We start from the raw sequence: 14,314 nt of genomic DNA on the forward strand, positions 1-14,314 counted from the left end.
GTAGAGTGGCCGTGCCAGCAACTTGAGGGTTCCAGGTTCGATTCCCGCTTCCGCCATCCTAGTCACTGCCGTTGTGTCCTTGGGCAAGACACTTTACCCACCTGTTCCCAGTGCCACCCACACTGGTTCAAATGTAACTTAGATATTGGGTTTCACTATGTAAAGCGCTTTGAGTCACTAGAGAAAAGCGCTATATAAGTATAATTCACTTCACTTCGGCAAAAAGCCATTATCGGACATCCCTAGTACCAATGAATTAAAAACTAGTTCTGTCTCGATACCAATATTTTGGTACCGGTACCAAAATGTATTTCGATAATTATCGAAAAGTACCGAAAAGTTTCTAAATAAAGGGGACCACAAAAAAATGGCATTATTGGCTTTATTTTAACAAAAAATCTTAGGGTACATTAAACATATGTTTCTTATTGCAACTTTGTCCTTAAAATAAAATAGTGAACATACAAGACAACTTGTCTTTTAGTAGTAAGTAAACAAACAAAGACTCCTAATTAGTCTGCTGACATATGCAGTAACATATTGTGTCATTTATCATTCTATTATTTTGTCAAAATTATTAAGGACAAGCGGTAGAAAATGGATTATTAATCTACTTGTTAATTTACTGTTAATATCAATTTACTTTCTATTTTAACATGTTCTATCTACACTTCTGTTAAAATGTAATAATCACTTATTCTTCTGTTGTTTGGATACTTTACGTTAGTTTTGGATGATACCACAAATTTGGGTATCAATCCGATACCAAGTAGTTACAGGATCATACATTGGTCATATTCAAAGTCCCTCAAAGTGTTCAGGGACACATTTCCTAAGTTTATAAACATAATATAAATTTTTTTTAAACAGTACTTTTTAGAGGCGGTATAGTACCGAATATGATTCATTAGTATTGCGGTACTATACTAATACAGGTATACCGTACAACCCTATGGTCTATACTGCTTCTGAAAAATACCTGTACTTTTTTTTTTTCTTTCCCTTTGGACACGGCGCCGTCATCCTGTTGCGACATTGCAGGTAAAACGGGCATAGCCGCATGTTCGGCAACGCAGTACTTAAAAGCAAAAACAGTGTGGAGATAGAAAATGGAGAATGGACGCCTTTTGGCTTAAAAACTAACAATAAATTTGAAACTATAAACACAGAAGTGTCGCTTATCTCTTGCTCTTGTTCGGCCAACATCCATCCACAGTCTGTAGTGTTTTAGTTACGTCTAAATCACTAATCCTTGTCTCCATGGCGACAAATAAAGTACGTTTCTCACAAGTATCATCCCTGCAGGACGAGGAATAGCTAAACATGCTTCACTACACACCGTAGGAGGATACAACAGCTCACCGCTAACAGCAAGCAAGCTCTCCTAAAAAGAAACAAATGCCATGGGTGGGTCTACACAGACGTCGACTGTAATGATACCAAGAACAAGAGCCGTACATAGTTCATATACACTACCGTTCAAAAGTTTGGGGTCACATTGAAATGTCCTTATTTTTGAAGGAAAAGCACTGTACTTTTCAATGAAGATAACTTTAAACTAGTCTTAACTTTAAAGAAATACACTCTATACATTGCTAATGTGGTAAATGACTATTCTAGCTGCAAATGTCTGGTTTTTGGTGCAATATCTACATAGGTGTATAGAGGCCCATTTCCAGCAACTATCACTCCAGTGTTCTAATGGTACAATGTGTTTGCTCATTGGCTCAGAAGGCTAATTGATGATTAGAAAACCCTTGTGCAATCATGTTCACACATCTGAAAACAGTTTAGCTCGTTACAGAAGCTACAAAACTGACCTTCCTTTGAGCAGATTGAGTTTCTGGAGCATCACATTTGTGGGGTCAAAGAGAACTTTCATCTGAAACTCGACAGTCTATTCTTGTTCTTAGAAATGAAGGCTATTCCACAAAATTGTTTGGGTGACCCCAAACTTTTGAACGGTAGTGTGTATCGATGTTATCATTGTAGTATCTTTTGTAATTTTTTATTGTTTATAAAGTGAAAATATGTGCCTGGACACAGGATAATACTTTAATTATGACCAATGTATGACCCTGTAACTGTTTGGTATCAAATTGATACCAAAACTTGTCGTATCACCCGAAACTTATGTAAAGAATCAGACAACAGGAGAATAAGTGATTATTCTCTGCATTTGACCGATCACCCTCACCCCCTCGGAGATGAGGGGAGCAGTGAGCAGCAGCGGTGGCCGCGCCCGGGAATCATTTTGGTGATTTAACCCCCAATTCCAAACCCTTGATGCTGAGTGCCAAGCAGGGAGGTAACGGGTCCCATTTTTATAGTCTTGGTATGACTCGGTTGGGGTTTGAACTCACGACCTACCGATCTCAGGGCGGTAATAAAAACATTTTTTGATAATAAATAAAATCAAATAAATAATAAATAATTAAAAAAAATATGAATAAATAAATAAAATTGCTATGGAATGAAAAGGGGTGGGATTAAATAAACTCTGCTTCTTCCTTATCCTTTTCGGAGGTGCTGTAATGAGACAAATGGAAATATGTGGCGCATTATCGTACGCACGTTCCAAATAAACTGAAACTGAACTGAACTTAAAGGCCTACTGAAAGCCACTACTACCGACCACGCAGTCTGATAGTTTATATATCAATGATGAAATCTTAACATTGCAACACATGCCAATACGGCCGGGTTAACTTATAAAGTGACATTTAAAACTTCCCGGGAAACATCCGGCTGAAACGTCGCGGTATGATGACGTATGCGCGTGACGTAGTCAGTTAAACGGAAGTTATGGTACCCCGTAGAATCCTATACAAAAAGCTCTGTTTTCATTTCATAATTCCACAGTATTCTGGACACCTTTTGCAATTTGTTTAATGAACAATGAAGGCTGCAAAGAAGACAGTTGTAGGTGGGATCGGTGTATTAGCAGCGGACTACAGCAACACAACCAGGGGGACTTTGTTGGAGAGCAGACGCGCTACCCGCCGACCTCACCTTGACTTCCTACTGAAGTCCTTCGTCCTTCCGCCGATTGCTGGAACGCAGGTGAGCACGGGTGTTGATGAGCAGATGAAGGCTGGCTGGCGGGCGTAGGTGGAGAGCTAATGTTTTTAGCATAGCTCTGTGCGGTCCGGTTGCTAAGTAGGCTTCAATGGCGTCGTTAGCACAGCATTGTTAACCTTCGCCAGCCTGGAAAGCATTAACCGTGTATTTACATGTCCACGGTTTAATAGTATTGTTGATTTTCTATCTATCCTTCCAGTCAGGGGTTTATTTTTTTTCTTTCTATATGCAGTTAAAGCACGATGCTATCACGTTAGCTCGTAGCTAAAGCGTTTCGCCGATGTATTGTCGTGGAGATAAAAGGCACTGAATGTCCATTTCGCGTTCTCGACCCTCATTTTCAAGAGGATATAGTATCCGAGGTGGTTTAAAATACAAATCCGTGATCCACAATAGAAAAAGGAGAAAGTGTGGAATCCAATGAGTCAGCTTGTACCTAAGTTACGGTCAGAGCGAAAAAAAATATGTATTTCACTGCATTCTAGTCCGTCACTCTAACGTTCCTCATCCACGAATATTTCATCCTCGCTCAAAGTGAAGTGAAGTGAATTATATTTATATAGCGCTTTTTCTCTAGTGACTCAAAGCGCTTTACATAGTGAAACCCAATATCTAAGTTACATTTAAACCAGAGTGGGTGGCACTGGGAGCAGGTGGGTAAAGTGTCTTGCCCAAGGACACAACAGCAGTGACTAGGATGGCGGAAGCGGGGATCGAACCTGCACCCCTCAAGTTGCTGGCACGGCCGCTCTACCAACCGAGCTATACTGCCCACCCCAAATTAATGGGGTAATGGTCCGAATAGCTCTAGCTGCGTTGAAAACAATAGGAAAATATGAGGGAGTGAACAACTGACAACGTCACGCTACTTCCGGTAGGGGCAAGGTTTTTTTTTTAATCAGAGACCAAAAGTTGCGAACTTTATCGACGTTGTTCTATACCGGGGGTCGGCAACCCGCGGCTCTAGAGCCGCATGCGGCTCTTTAGCGCCGCCCTAGTGGCTCTCTGGAGATTTTTCAAAAATGTATGAAGAATGGAAAAAGATGAGGGGGAAAAAAAATCAATTTTTTTGTTTTAGTATGGTTTCTGTAGGAGGACAAACATGACACAAACCTCCGTAATTGTTATAAATCACACTGTTTATATTAAATATGCTTCACTGATTCAAGTATTTGGCGAGCGCCGTTTTGTCCTACTTATTTTGGCGGTCCTTGAACTCACCGTATAGTCTCTTTACATGCATAACTTTCTCCGACTTTCTAGGACGTGTTTTATGCCACTTCTTTTTCTGTCTCATTTTGTCCACCACACTTTTAACGTTGTGCATGAGTGCACAAAGGTGAGTTTTGTTGATGTTATTGACTTGTGTGGAGTGCTAATCAGACATATTTGGTCACTGCATGACTGCAAGCTAATCGATGCTAACATGCTATTTAGGCTAGCTATATGAACATATTGCATCATTATGCCTAATTTGTAGCTATATTTGAGCTAATTTAGTTTCCTTTAAGTCCTCCTAATTAAATGTATATCTCATGACACATGTAATATGGCTTTTAATTTTTTGCGGCTCCAGACAGATTTGTTTTTGTTTTTTTGGTCCAATATGGCTCTTTCAACATTTTGGGTTGCCGACCCCTGTTCTATACTAAATCCTTTCAGCAAAAATATGGCAATATCGCAAAATGATCAAGCATGACACATAGAATGGATCTGCTATCCCCGTTTAAATAAAAAAAAATCATTTCAGTAGGCCTTTAAATTGTTATGAAATTAGAACACAATCGGTCTTCCGTCGGAGCATTTTCGGGGGCAAAAATAAGACCAATCAGCAGGATGACATCAGAACAACTTGATTAAATATTGAATTAATGCTATGATTTCCTGCCAACGCCATGACATCAACGCAGCATCATCGCCTTTCTGTCCATGATCTCAGCACAATAGGTCTTGCGAAACAGTGGCAGGATCTACAGTACACTTTTTTCCCAAACAATCCCTGCCAAAATCAACTTCCATCCGTGGAAATGTGCTCACTTTCACAAAAGTGGAAGTGCCCGTCTGAGTGGAGAGCAGAGGTGTGGCGCTCCAGCGGAACCCTCGCGTTATCGGGCCCGCTCGCTTCCTTATCTTTGCAAACACATAGGAGGTATGCCGAGATCCTGTCTGCGCCTGCTGGCGGAAATCAAACGACGGCCAAAAAGCTGCTAAAGCAACCTGAGAAGTGCAGACACAAATATAGCGATGGAAAATATTTATCGTGCGGTACCGGGGGAGGGGGAGGGGGCGTGGCCTGTTTCGACTTTCCAGATATTGTGAGGGTCCGGCGTTGTAAAAACACCAATCAGTCCTCGAGCGCCATTGTTTTATAGTCTGCCAATCATCACTTTATAACGCAACAGTAGGTGGAGGACAATCTCTGCCAAGCCACACCCAATCAGGATGCCTTAAATATCAACCGTTTTGAAGTGTTTACCTTTGTTAGGTAACACAATGCAGTGTGAAGTACTTCATCCACACATTACCAGTGCATTCTTTTACACCAGGATAATTGAATATCAAGAGTGTGTGAAACTTCAACTCCTACCTTGTTCACTTCCGTGCTTTGTAATCCATTTCTTGTATTTTCTTTGTAATTCAAATGTATTTTCAACCATGACTAGGGAAGGTTGTTTGGTTTAGGTCATATAAGTTAATGGTGCGCTTTGGTAGGTGAGAAAGTACACATCAAGGTCACCGGACTGAGTTTCTCACAATGTCCACAAGATGTGGAAATTTTGCCACATGTTTTATGTTTTACGTTGCTCGATTGCACCAAGTAAAATTCCTAGTTTGTGAACCCGTTCTCAAACAATGGCAATAAAAACTATTCTGATTCTGATGTCAGACCCCCGGGCCTTTGAAATTAAATGAAAGCACGGCCAGTTTACTTTCGTGACGAAGCTCTCTGACGCTTTGTAATCAGAAATATCAAGAAGCCAAAAGTCAACCATGGATAAGTGCGGAGAGAGTGTTTTGCATTTTTTCCCATCATGCCTTGCAATGGATTTAAATGGGTGTAATTTCGAATTTTTTACGGTGATGGGACGTTTTTTTGAATAATATCTACAAAGTTCAGTGAACAGGTTGTGTTATGTGTGACCATGTCTGCCAATCATCACTTTATAACGCAACAGTAGGTGGAGGACAATCTCTGCCAAGCCACACCCAATCAGGATGCCTTAAATATCAACCGTTTTTAAAGTGTTTACCTTTGATTATTTTTATTACTTTGATTATTGATTTTGTGCTGTTTAAAATTTATTTTCAACCATGACTAGGGAAGGTTGTTTGGATTATAAATAAATGGGTTATACTTGTATAGCGCTTTTCTACCTTCAAGGTACTCAAAGCGCTTTGACACTATTTCCACATTCACACACACATTCACACACTGATGGCGGGAGCTGCCATGCAAGGCGCAAACCAGCACCCATCAGGAGCAAGGGTGAAGTGTCTTGCCCAAGGACACAACGGACTAGGATGGTGGAAGGTGGGGATTGAACCCCAGTAACCAGCAACCCTCCGATTGCTGGCACGGCCACTCTACCAACTTCGCTACGCCGTCCCTTTTGGGTCATATAAGTACACATCAAGGTCTTCGACCTGAGTTTCTCACAATGTCCACAAGGTGGCGACAATTTCCCGCATGTCAGACCCCTGGGCCTTTGAAATTAATATGAAAGCACGGCCAGTTGACTTCTGTGACGACCTCTTTGAATCTTTGTAATCAATCAAAAATATCAAGCAGCTAAAACTCAACCATGGATAAGTGCGGAGAGAGTGTTTTGCATTTTTTCCCATCATGCCTTGCAACGGATTTAAATGGGTGAAATTTCGATTTTTTTATGGCGATGGGACGGTTTTTTTTAATACTATCTACAAAGATTGTGTTATGTGTGACCGTGTGTGTTGACCTTTTGTGCCGTTTAAAATGCATTTTCAACCATGACTAGGGAAGCTTGTTTGGATTGGGTCATATAAGTACACATCAAGGTCTTTGACCTGAGTTTCTCACAATGTCCACAAGATGGTGACAATTTCCCGCATGTCAGACCCCTGGGCCTTTGAAATAAATATGAAAGCACGGCCAGTTGACTTCTGTGACGACCTCTTTGAATCTTTGTAATCAATCAAAAATATCAAGCAACTAAAAGTCAACCATGGATAAGTGCGGAGAGAGTGTTTTGCATTTTTTCCCCATCATGCCTTGCAATGGGTGTAATTTCGAATTTTTTAATGGTGATGGAATGTTTGTTTGAATAATATCTACAAAGTTCAGTGACCGTGTGTGTTGACCTTTTGTGCCGTTTAAAATGTATTTTCATCCATGACTAGGGAAGGTTGTTTGGATTGGGTCATATAAGTACACATCAAGGTGTTCGACCTGAGTTTCTCACAATGTCCACAAGGTGGCGACAATTTCCCGCATGTCAGACCCCTGGGCCTTTGAAATTAATATGAAAGCACGGCCAGTTGACTTCTGTGACGACCTCTTTGAGTCTTTGTAATCAATCAAAAATATCAAGCAGCTAAAAGTCAACCATGGATAAGTGCGGAGAGAGTGTTTTGCATTTTTTCCCATCGTTCCTTGGGTGTAATTTCAAATTTTTTAATGGTGATGGGACGTTTTTTTGAATAACATCTACAGAGTTCAGTGAACAGGTTGTGTTATGTGTGACCGTGTGTGTTGACCTTTTGTGCCGTTTAAAATGCATTTTCAACCATGACTAGGGAAGCTTGTTTGGATTGGGTCATATAAGTACACATCAAGGTCTTCGACCTGAGTTTCTCATAATGTCCACAAGATGGTGATATTTTGCCACTTGTCAGACCCCTGGGCCTTTGAAATTAATATGAAAGGACAGCCAGTTTACTTCTGTGACGACCTCTTTGAATGTGCAGAGAGTGTTTTGCATTTTTTCCCATCAAATTTTGAATTTTTTATGGTGATGGGATGTTTTTTTGAATACTATCTACAAAGGTTGTGTTATGTGTGACCGTGTGTGTTGATTTTTTGTGCTGTTTAAAATGTATTTTCAACCATGACTAGGGAAGGTTGTTTGGATTGGGTCATATAAGTACACATCAAGGTCTTCGACCTGAGTTTCTCACAATGTCCACAAGGTGGCGACAATTTCCCGCATGTCAGACCCCTGGGCCTTCGAAATGAATATGAAAGCACAGCCAGCTTGCTTATTAAAATTGAACTACTGCAGTCGTCTCTAAGATGCCAGAGCTCCGCATTTGGCCCACGGACTGGGGTTCGGACACCCCTGTTTTACACTGATAGCAGAAGGAAACCAGTTTCCGTGACGCCCGACAAAAAATGACTGCACAGATGCAACATTATGATGAGAAGGAACACATGCAGTGGTGGGATTCAAATCAAAAAGGTGTTGCACAAATATCATCTTACCTGGTTTAGGGCCTTTCCCGCCTTGTCCTATTAAACACACAAAAAGAAAGGTTATACTTTTGCTCGCCAACAAGCACTTCTGCTCGCGTTCTTCATACCTGTTCCGAGTCCTCCAGGACCAAAGCCTCCAGGGACCAGGCCTCCGGGAACGCCTCCTTGCCCTCCACCTCCATAACCTCCGGGAACGCCTCCTTGCCCTCCACCTCCATAACCTCCGGGAACGCCACCTTGCCCTCCACCTCCATAACCTTCGAATACAAGAATTTTTTTAAACAGGTTAAAACCAGGGTACTTGAATCTTGTGTCACCGGGCAGAATTCAAACTGTAAATCCCACCCCTGACTGCGCATCTCGCTGATAGTCCCTCACGGCCTCCTCGAAGGATCCCCTTGTTCGTGTTTATTTGCATTCCATCAGTAACTCACCTCACCATGTAAAAGGACACACACAGGATCTGGAATATGTGACAGGATCTGGAGGGGTTGACCGCTCATTTGTCTTCCGGGGTTTTATTTACTAAAATACTTCATTATAAGGCACAGACAGCACGCAGACACATTTTTTTTTTCCAGAAATGATTACTGTTACGATATTCTGAATGATGCTAATAGGATTTTTTTATTTTTACTTCAAGAATATAACTAAGGTACCCCCGCTTTAAAAGGCACACCTTTTTATTCCGGCTTCTTACTGAATATTTTAAACTCTTCTTAGGTTCTTAGTTTTTATTCTGTCATATTTGATTTTATTTATTATTATTATTACTACTTTTATTACTAATTTATGTTTGTATTTATTAATTACTTTGTTATTTATGTTTGATTTTTTTATATCATTTTTTTAGATGGTGTCAATTTATTTTATTTAGTTATAATATTGTAGTCATTCTCTTTAAAGGTGGCGTTTTCCTCACATAGTATTGTTCTTTTTTTTTTTTTTTTAAACCGGGGGTCAGCAACCCACGGCTCTCGAGCTGCATGCAGCTCTTTAGTGCCGCCCTAGTGGCTCTCTGGAGCATTTTTAAAAAAGGATTAAAAACGGAAAAAGACGGACGGGGGGGGGGAATACAAACAAGTGCAACAGTTTGTTTACATGTAAAATCTTCAATTCCTTCTTTGTCTCATTTTGTCCACCAAAAGTTTTATGCTGTGCGTGAATGCACAAAGGTGCGCTTTGTTGATGTTATTGCCTTGTTGGAGTGCTAATCAGGCATATATTTGGTCAGTGCATGACTGCAAGCTAATCGATGCTAACATGCTATTTAGGCTAGCTGTATGCACATATTGCATCACTATGCCTGAGATTTGCGACTTAGACAAGGGTAATTTCGGGCAGTCTTCCTTTGAATCCGGAAGACTTGGCAGGTCTGAGCATGCGTCTGGAAAGCAAACGTTTCCCAGCATGCCTTGTTGTGGTTTTCAATGATCACTTTGTACAGAATACATCACATTAAAGATACATGAAAACAGTCCAGACAGGGGTTATTAGTCAAATTGGTGTGGATTTTAGTCATGTACAATCAAACTACAGCCACTTTTGGTGGTAATTTGGCACCCTTACTAATAATGGGTAGTGGAATGCATCTTATTAATTTCACTGTGGTCCCTTTATGAAACAAGCACAATGAAAGAGGTACTGATTGTTTACTGAATTTTGAGATACGTTCCACATATATGAAATAATGGCATATAATGGCAATAATGGTAGCATTAAACAGGCACTGAGTGAGCACAATGTGTCATGTCTTTTAATTTTTTCGGACTATAATGTGCAATAATGTTATATGTGTATATGTATATATATGCATGTGAATGGATATGTGCATGTGTGTGGATATATACATATATATAGATACATCATTTCTTTTTTATCTTTTTTTAATCTTTTTTTACTATTTATATTACTAAATTATTGTGTATGCACCTTAGGGGATCTGCTCCAATTTCGTTGTTCTTTGAACCTGTCCACTGTAATAATGACAATAAAACTCTATTCTATTATATTCTAATGGGCGTCCCAGTTCCACTTCCTTTTTTTTTTTTTTTTTTACATTATTTTGCTCCTAGCTGTTTTAGCTTTTTTTAATTTATTTTTTTAATTTATATTTATTTATTCATTTGATAGGGAAATCATAATACATTTACTGAGAAACAGACACTTTTTTGCTCTCCCCACCAAAAAATTAAAAAAAATTAAAAAATTAAAAAAAGAAATTTAAAAAAAAGGAAAAAAAAACAATGTACTGCCTTCCTCTTCACAGATATAAAATCAAACAAACTGACAATTTTATTTTATTTTTTTAAATAAACTAATTTCAAAATTAAGCTCAAATCCACTTCTATACTGAATATTCATTATTTTCCTTCATAATTGATTTAATCCTTTTTTAGATTAAATAAAACCCTCATAGGCTCCGTCATGACAAACAACCCCTTAGATTGTATCAAACCAAAATATTTAGGAGAAAGAAAATAAATGTGTTTTTCTACTCACTCGCTGCTTTGGCTGGTTTATAGCCGGCAGGCACTCCTCCAGTTGACCCTTTGTGATGAAACATCAATTATCAAGTTATGCGGTGTCAATATGTCACAATAAAATACACTTGCTGCATGTTTCCTTTACACGGATTACAAACACGTTTGTGTGTATAAGATCAGTTTGTCAAGATTAGAGGGGAAAAAAATAGTCTTAAGTTGTGTGCGGTATGTTTCGCATGGAGGTTTTTGACACTGAATCAACAACAAAATTAGTTTATTAAAATAGGGTTTCTAAATTCAGTATGTAAAAAATTCAGTGTAAAAAACTAGCTTTTTTTTTTATAAAGTAAACAATTTTTTTTACACAACACACTGAATATAAAAAATTATATATTTATTGAAATTGTGAGCATAATTTAATGTAATTTGTTTTTACAAATCAGTCCACAGAATTAAAATACATAAAAATTCAGTTACATAAACCGGTAACCACATTTGTTAACAGTAACAATGGCGGAGGTCTGCCCCCCTATTGCTTGCGGTTATGAATGTTTGTTTTGTTAGCAAATTCTGCGTCCATATTTATTTGACTATTGGCGAGGGCGAGCGTGCACAAAGTACAAACAGATGTCTCAATGTGTGGTCAGAGCAGTTATCAATCTCTGAAAATGCACATTTTCACATAGCTCAATTGGGAACTGTCAATAACGAGAGTCTTGAGTTTTTTATATTCCACATTGCCAAAATCGTTAGTTTCATTTCTGCTTTGCTTTTATGCTTTTTTTAATGTAATTTTTTTATATAATACTTTTATTGCAGTAAGTCCAGTTTATTATTCTAAACTCTGCCAGCGGACTTTGTTACCTGGATAGTATCCAGTTCCTGGTCCCGTGCCTATCCCAGCGCCTGGCGGTACGTACACCCCTGCAACACACAGCAGGGCATCACAACGTCATTCATAACCCCACCAAAAATAGATCCACATAGTGATGAAATATGTCTTTACAGCGAGGCGTGCATCAGAATTTACGAAGCACATTCCATGAAACCCGTTTTTTTTTGTTTGTTTGTTTTTTTAAACACACTTTGCAGAACATCATATTTGACCCAGACACAAAATAAACACAGTCTCGGGTCACAACTGTGATGGGTTTACACTGTACAGCAAAGCAGGATCCGCTCCAGTTGGGATCCCGATTAAAAAGTTGATGAGAATCAGTGTCATTTGTGTGCCCTGGTGATAAACTGCAAAAAAAAAATTTTTTTATTAAGCAAAATGTCTTGCACATTGATCTTAATGCATATTTATTAATACAAATATTAATTTCAACTACCTGGAAAAATAACATTTGTTTGCTGCACCTACTTCCTTAAAACTTCTTAAGGCCCAAGCTGTATGTTTACATGCTTTTTTACTTTCTCTTTGATTTTTGGGCTTATTGGACCCTAATTAGAATAAAAACTAAGAATCATCTTTTTGTATGAGGTACTTAGTCCATAAGTACACACACGTGTACTTCATGTTTAGTGACATGCTAATTCTTATTTTTACACTTTTTTTCCCTCCAAATTCCATGGTATGTTGTACTCTTCTGACACCACCAGATGGCAGTATAAGTGTCCACATAAGTGGCCATAAGACTCCAATTGAGTAGTGTACACAATTTTGAAAATAAGCGCTAAAAAGGTGCTGTCCACGCATGTGGCCACTAAGCCTTTAGAGGTTAAGTTAGACTTCACCATTAAATATAATATATAAATATATGTCCCAATACACCTTTTTAAACTCTGATACGATACCAACATTGGAACCTTGAGTATCGGCCGACACAGATATTGATCCGATATCAGCATATATACTTTTATTTTGTAGTGTGGATTGTTACAAAATGTTTGATCGAGTCAAATTAGTCACACAGAGAACAATGGTAGCTATAAAAAAAATAAAAATAAAAATGATTATTATCCATCTGAAATGGACATAAGCTGTCTTTAGGTTGAAGTGGGGTGGTAATTGCACTTTTGAGATTTGTTGGTCAAATGTAAAGTGCAACACAGGTCAAATCTCATTTTAATTTTTATTTTTTCAATAATTTATTAAATTAAGCTCACGTTGAATGATGCGGACACGTTTGTTACTGGATGCTTTCTGCCTTAGAGACTTTGTATATGAGTAATGAGATATGAGATCAAGTGAAATTATTCAAACGGAGAACAATAGTAGCTATAAAAAAAACACACATTTATTATGAACCATCTGGAATGGACATATGCTGTCTTTATGTTGAAGTGGGGTGGAAATTGCACTTTTGAGATTTGTTGTTCAAATGTAAAGTACAACATAAGTAAAATGTCTTTTTTTTTTTTTTTCAATAATTCATTAAATTAAGCTCACGTTGAATGATGGATGGATGGATGAATGATGCGGACACGTCTGTTACTGGATACTTTTCTGCCTTGGAGACTTTGTATACGAGTATTTGATACTTGTGTATATAATTATTGACAAATGTGATGTATTATACTGCAATATTGTTCAAGTAAAGAAACTTATGCACGTCTAGCTTGTGTGCTATTGTGTGCTTTGTTGTTGTGTAGCTGCAAGCTCCAAGTGGCCTCTAAACTACCACGTTTGCCTTTTGTACGTGACTTGACTAAAATACACGAAAACGCTGCAATGTTAGAAAATGTTTGATATAGTCAAATTAGTCACACAGAGAACAATGGTAGCTATAAAAAAACACAAATGTATTATCAACAATCTGGAATGAAAATATGCTGTCTTTAGGTTGAAGTGGGGTGGTAATTGCACTTTTGAAATTTGTTGTTGTGCAACAAGTAAAATCTAATATTGTTTTGTTTTTTTCAATAATTCATTAAATTAAGCTCACGTTGAATGATGGATGGATGGATGGATGAATGATGTGGACACGTCTGTTACTGGATACTTTTCTGCCTTGGAGACTTTGTATACGAGTATTTGATACTTGTGTATATAATTATTGACAAATGTGACGTATTATACTGCAATATTGTTCAAGTAAAGAAACTTATGCACGTCTAGCTTGTGTGCTATTGTGTGCTTTGCTGTTGTGTAGCTGCAAGCTCCAGGTGGCCTCTAAACTACCATGTTTGCCTTTTGTAGGTGACTTGACTAAAATACACGAAAACGCTGCAATGTTAGAAAATGTTTGATATAGTCAAATTAGTCACACAGAGAACAATGGTAGCTATAAAAAAAACAAATGTATTATTAACCATCTGGAATGGACATATGCTGTCTTTAGGTTGAAGTGGG

At 38.4% G+C, this 14,314-nt stretch overlaps 1 protein-coding gene across 3 annotated transcripts in view; it reads right to left on the minus strand.

Annotated features, from left to right (window-relative positions):
- Window positions 1-14,314, minus strand: part of LOC133663943 (elastin-like) — a 216,348-nt gene that overhangs the window by 59,509 nt on the left and 142,525 nt on the right. For all 3 annotated transcript variants that reach the window (XM_062068683.1, XM_062068684.1, XM_062068681.1), the window contains 4 exons: window positions 11,881-11,940; window positions 11,033-11,080; window positions 8,638-8,787; window positions 8,540-8,566 (listed from right to left, as the gene is read on the minus strand). In XM_062068683.1, coding sequence (XP_061924667.1) covers window positions 8,540-8,566; window positions 8,638-8,787; window positions 11,033-11,080; window positions 11,881-11,940 — 285 coding nt within the window. The remainder of the gene's footprint in view (window positions 1-8,539; window positions 8,567-8,637; window positions 8,788-11,032; window positions 11,081-11,880; window positions 11,941-14,314) is intronic.

The sequence above is a fragment of the Entelurus aequoreus genome, linkage group LG13 (genome assembly GCF_033978785.1).
Source record: "Entelurus aequoreus isolate RoL-2023_Sb linkage group LG13, RoL_Eaeq_v1.1, whole genome shotgun sequence".
Taxonomy (NCBI): Eukaryota; Metazoa; Chordata; class Actinopteri; order Syngnathiformes; family Syngnathidae; genus Entelurus; species Entelurus aequoreus.